Source organism: Trypanosoma equiperdum (assembly GCF_001457755.1).
Source record: "Trypanosoma equiperdum strain OVI genome assembly, contig: ctg_158, whole genome shotgun sequence".
Lineage (NCBI taxonomy): Eukaryota > Euglenozoa > Kinetoplastea > Trypanosomatida > Trypanosomatidae > Trypanosoma > Trypanosoma equiperdum.
The window spans coordinates 73,751-77,233 of NW_027123604.1; the positions used below are offsets into that span (position 1 = coordinate 73,751).

The 3,483-nt window shown below is 45.1% G+C and overlaps 2 protein-coding genes across 2 annotated transcripts; both read left to right on the forward strand.

Annotated features, from left to right (window-relative positions):
• Positions 1–72: 72 nt before the first annotated feature.
• TEOVI_000038200 (MIZ/SP-RING zinc finger, putative) lies at positions 73–1,206 on the forward strand (the record flags this gene model as incomplete). Its single annotated transcript, XM_067222240.1, has 1 exon — positions 73–1,206. One exon carries the CDS (start codon positions 73–75, stop codon positions 1,204–1,206), a length of 1,134 nt encoding a protein of 377 aa, XP_067078341.1.
• A 787-nt stretch (positions 1,207–1,993) lies between these two features.
• Positions 1,994–2,668, forward strand: TEOVI_000038300 (Eukaryotic protein of unknown function (DUF846), putative; the record flags this gene model as incomplete). The annotated part of the gene is made up of 1 exon (XM_067222241.1): positions 1,994–2,668. One exon carries the CDS (start codon positions 1,994–1,996, stop codon positions 2,666–2,668), a length of 675 nt encoding a protein of 224 aa, XP_067078342.1.
• Positions 2,669–3,483: the final 815 nt, after the last annotated feature.

A 3,483-nucleotide genomic window follows, 5' to 3' on the forward strand; every position in this document is an offset into this window, starting at 1 on the left:
ACTTCCAACGAGAACTGGCTGGGAGTCGAATCCAGTAAGAAGTTTGAAAAGTAACGTAAGTGGTGTGGTGAAATGCTTCCACCCATTTCCGTGCAATCTCCTTGTTTTCCCATACTTTCCCTTGTCAGGCGTTTCGATCTTTCGAGTAGTGGTGGCAGTGATGGCATAGTTCTGCAAAAAGTTGGCGTACCGCCGTCTTCCGCACGGAACGTAGCAAGTTTTAGTGACCGAGTGGATTTGGTATTATTTCCTTGTAAGCTTGGGGATCCTGCGCAACCGATTGGGTGGCCTCAGACAAATCAGCAGGAATTCACCGTCATGGTGAATGACCGCTTCATTACTTCAGAATTCCCACGATGCCCATCACGAAGTGCCAGTCACCGCACACTGGCGGGGATGCCACTTTCTTCATTCCTTCCGAAGGGTCCTGATGGCGGTATCGCAGCTGAGGCAGAGCTTAAAATTCTTGTCGTGAGACGCGGTAAATGGACCGCAACATTCCTCCTCGCATGGTGTAATGTAATAGAACCTGAAGTAATAATTGACCGCACCATCGCTCGCCTTCTTCGTGAACCGCTTTCCACACCAGCCAAAGCAAATGAATGGGATTCGGCTTCTTCCTCGGCAAGTGCTGCTGAGAGTGCTGCAGGGGATTCAGATATCGATGTGGATAGTGGATGGGTAGATGATAAGGCCGATAATACACATAATAGTGGCGGAAGGAATGGTCGTAAAAGCGCTGATGCGCCCAACCTTCCAAATGGGACCGCAGGCGACAACGGCGTTCAGGACGGTGAGGCGGTTGTCACCCTTCGCTGTCCACTTAGTTACGGTCGAATGAAAATTGCGGGTCGGGGTAACCACTGCTCACATTTAACTTGCTTCGACCTCCTGACGTACCTTAGCGCATCTCTTCAAAGCAATTCGTGGAATTGCCCTATATGCGATGGACCTGTATTTATTGGCGACGTTTGCATCGACAGTACACTTCAGGCTGCGTTAGAGGGCTTGGACTCTAACGCATTTTCTGTGGTTTTATTTGGTCGAGACCATAAGGAGTGGCGTAGCGTCGAAGGCGCAACATGCGGTAGTGATGAAGAGAGTGTAGATGGGTGTGAAGTCATGATGGTAGAAGAAGAAGAAGAGGAAATAAACCAGCAGGAGAAGCAGCAGTCTGAATGTCCTTCACTACCACTAACCACATGAGCGAAGTTGTGCTTCAACTAACGACCACGAAGAAACAACAACAATAACAACAACAACAGAAATGGCTCATATTTGTGTAGGAACAGCAACATATGCGCGGGATGCTGAATTTATGTGAGATTACTTGTGTTACCCAATGTGACGTGTGATTACGATGCCTCTACTGACCATTTTTTTTTGTGGTTAGTGGTAGTGAAGGACATTCAGAGCTTGAGAAGGAGGTAACATGGTTGTGTTGGTGTGATATGTGTGTTCGTTTAATTAGTTGTGTTTGTTGTTTTTTTTTTCTTATTTCTTTCGGTGGTTGCTCACATACCTGTTGTATTATAGTTTTCGAATAACTGCTGGTCGAAATACAAATATTATTAATTTCACTTCATCAGCACGTCTATTTGGGTACCGAGTCGCTTTGCGACGATGATTTTTCACCCTTTCGCATTGGGAATCTTGCCCACTGCTGCTATCACTACTGTGTTGTGTACACCCTTTTCTCCTCTTTTTTTTTTATTCCCCCATAATCTCTCGGCATTTAATGAAAATGTCATATCCTTAATTCTTCATAATAGAGGGTTCCTGCTTGAGTGTCAAATAACTGTGCCTTTCATTGCACGACACTTATTTAGAAGAGTTGAAACGAGGAGAAGAGGAAAGGTCGCTGAGGAAACTCTTCCTTGTGTATATTGTAAGCAGCGTTTCTCTTGCATCATATAGAAGTACAATCACAGAGGAGTTCAGCAAAACAGTTTCTCAGGCCTACCATTAGGTAAAAGAGGCACGTGGAGTCGTTATGCTTGAGCCTTCGCAGCCTCAAGCTGGTAAACCGTATCCGTCAAATAACCCAAGCCAGCAGGATCCATTCATGCCGCAACTTGGATCAAGTAATTACGTGCAATACAGTCCCATGGGCTCTCAACAGCAAGTGCCACCGCAAGGGATGCAGCAACCAGTGCAACAGGTACCTGTCAATGACTCTGTTTACAAGGGAGTGCACCCAATTGCAGCATTTTTTCATATCTTTTTCAAGATAGTTGCGCTACTTACATTCATTCTGGGTGGTATCTTCAGCTCTAACCCCATTTTGATATTTGTCATTACGATTCTGTTCGTGGCGGCGGATTTCTGGACGACCAAAAATGTCAGTGGTCGCCTCCTTGTGTCACTTCGCTGGTGGAATGAAGTGCATGAGGACGGCACCTCCAAATGGGTATTTGAAAGTTCCCCCGATGTTGAGCAATGCGTTCATCCCTTTGACAAGTGGTTCTTTTGGGCCACGACTGTCGGTTATGTTGCTATATGGTTGCTGCTTGTCTTATTTAACTTAATGTCCCTGTCACGACTTCCGATGGCTCTGTTTGGCGCCGTGCTTGCAGGATCTAATATGGTTGGTTTCCTGAAGTGTAGCCAGGACGCCAAAAAGAAAATTACACAATACATGGTTTCTCAAGCCGTTGGCCGTGTATAGAAGGGGGGGGGACAGTGATGACGAAAAGAGAGAGGGGGGAAAAAAAAGAGAGATTGTGTTGGGGGTTGAGAATCAGATGATATTGCAGAATAATTCTGCATGTGAGTGGCAAGAAATGCATGTAAGCGGGTGAGTGGGGCGTAACAGTAAATGATATATACATATATATATATATTTGTGTGTGTGTGTGTGTGGCGGGGGAAGGGAGAGAGAGGGGCGCATTTGGAGATTCTCCTCTTACCCAATTGTTGGTTGCGCCTTTCCTTCACTTGCTTTTTTATTTGCTTGTTTGAAGGACATTGTGATACTTGAAAAGATATGTGCGGGTGTTTACTTACGTATGCATATGTTAATATTCGTTAGGCTTTAAGGCATTGGGAGCGCCATTGTAGACGTTCGAAGGATTTTGGAGTGTAGGAATGCGGTCATTCTCCCCTGCAAATAAACGGCGAAACAAATGTGGCGTTGTTGCGTAGTGAAAGCATTGGTTTGCTTATTGGTGGAGGAAACAAATGAGGTGCGTGTCAACGAGAAGGGAATATGTGGTGGAGAATCGGCGGAATGGGCACGGGGATGAAGAGAGAGAGAGATGGAGAAAAAAAAAAGGAACGTAACCGGACTTAACAAAAAGGACACATATATCGAAGGATATTTATATATTTATACGGATATATGAGTGGACAAATACCTAAGAGGGAAGGAAATACGGATCCTCATTTTTCCCGTGTGTGAAGTGTTAGGGAAGGGGGACTTCGCACCCTATTGTGCATATATTTTTGATATATTTGTCCTATCTTTTCGGCTGTGTTTTTTTT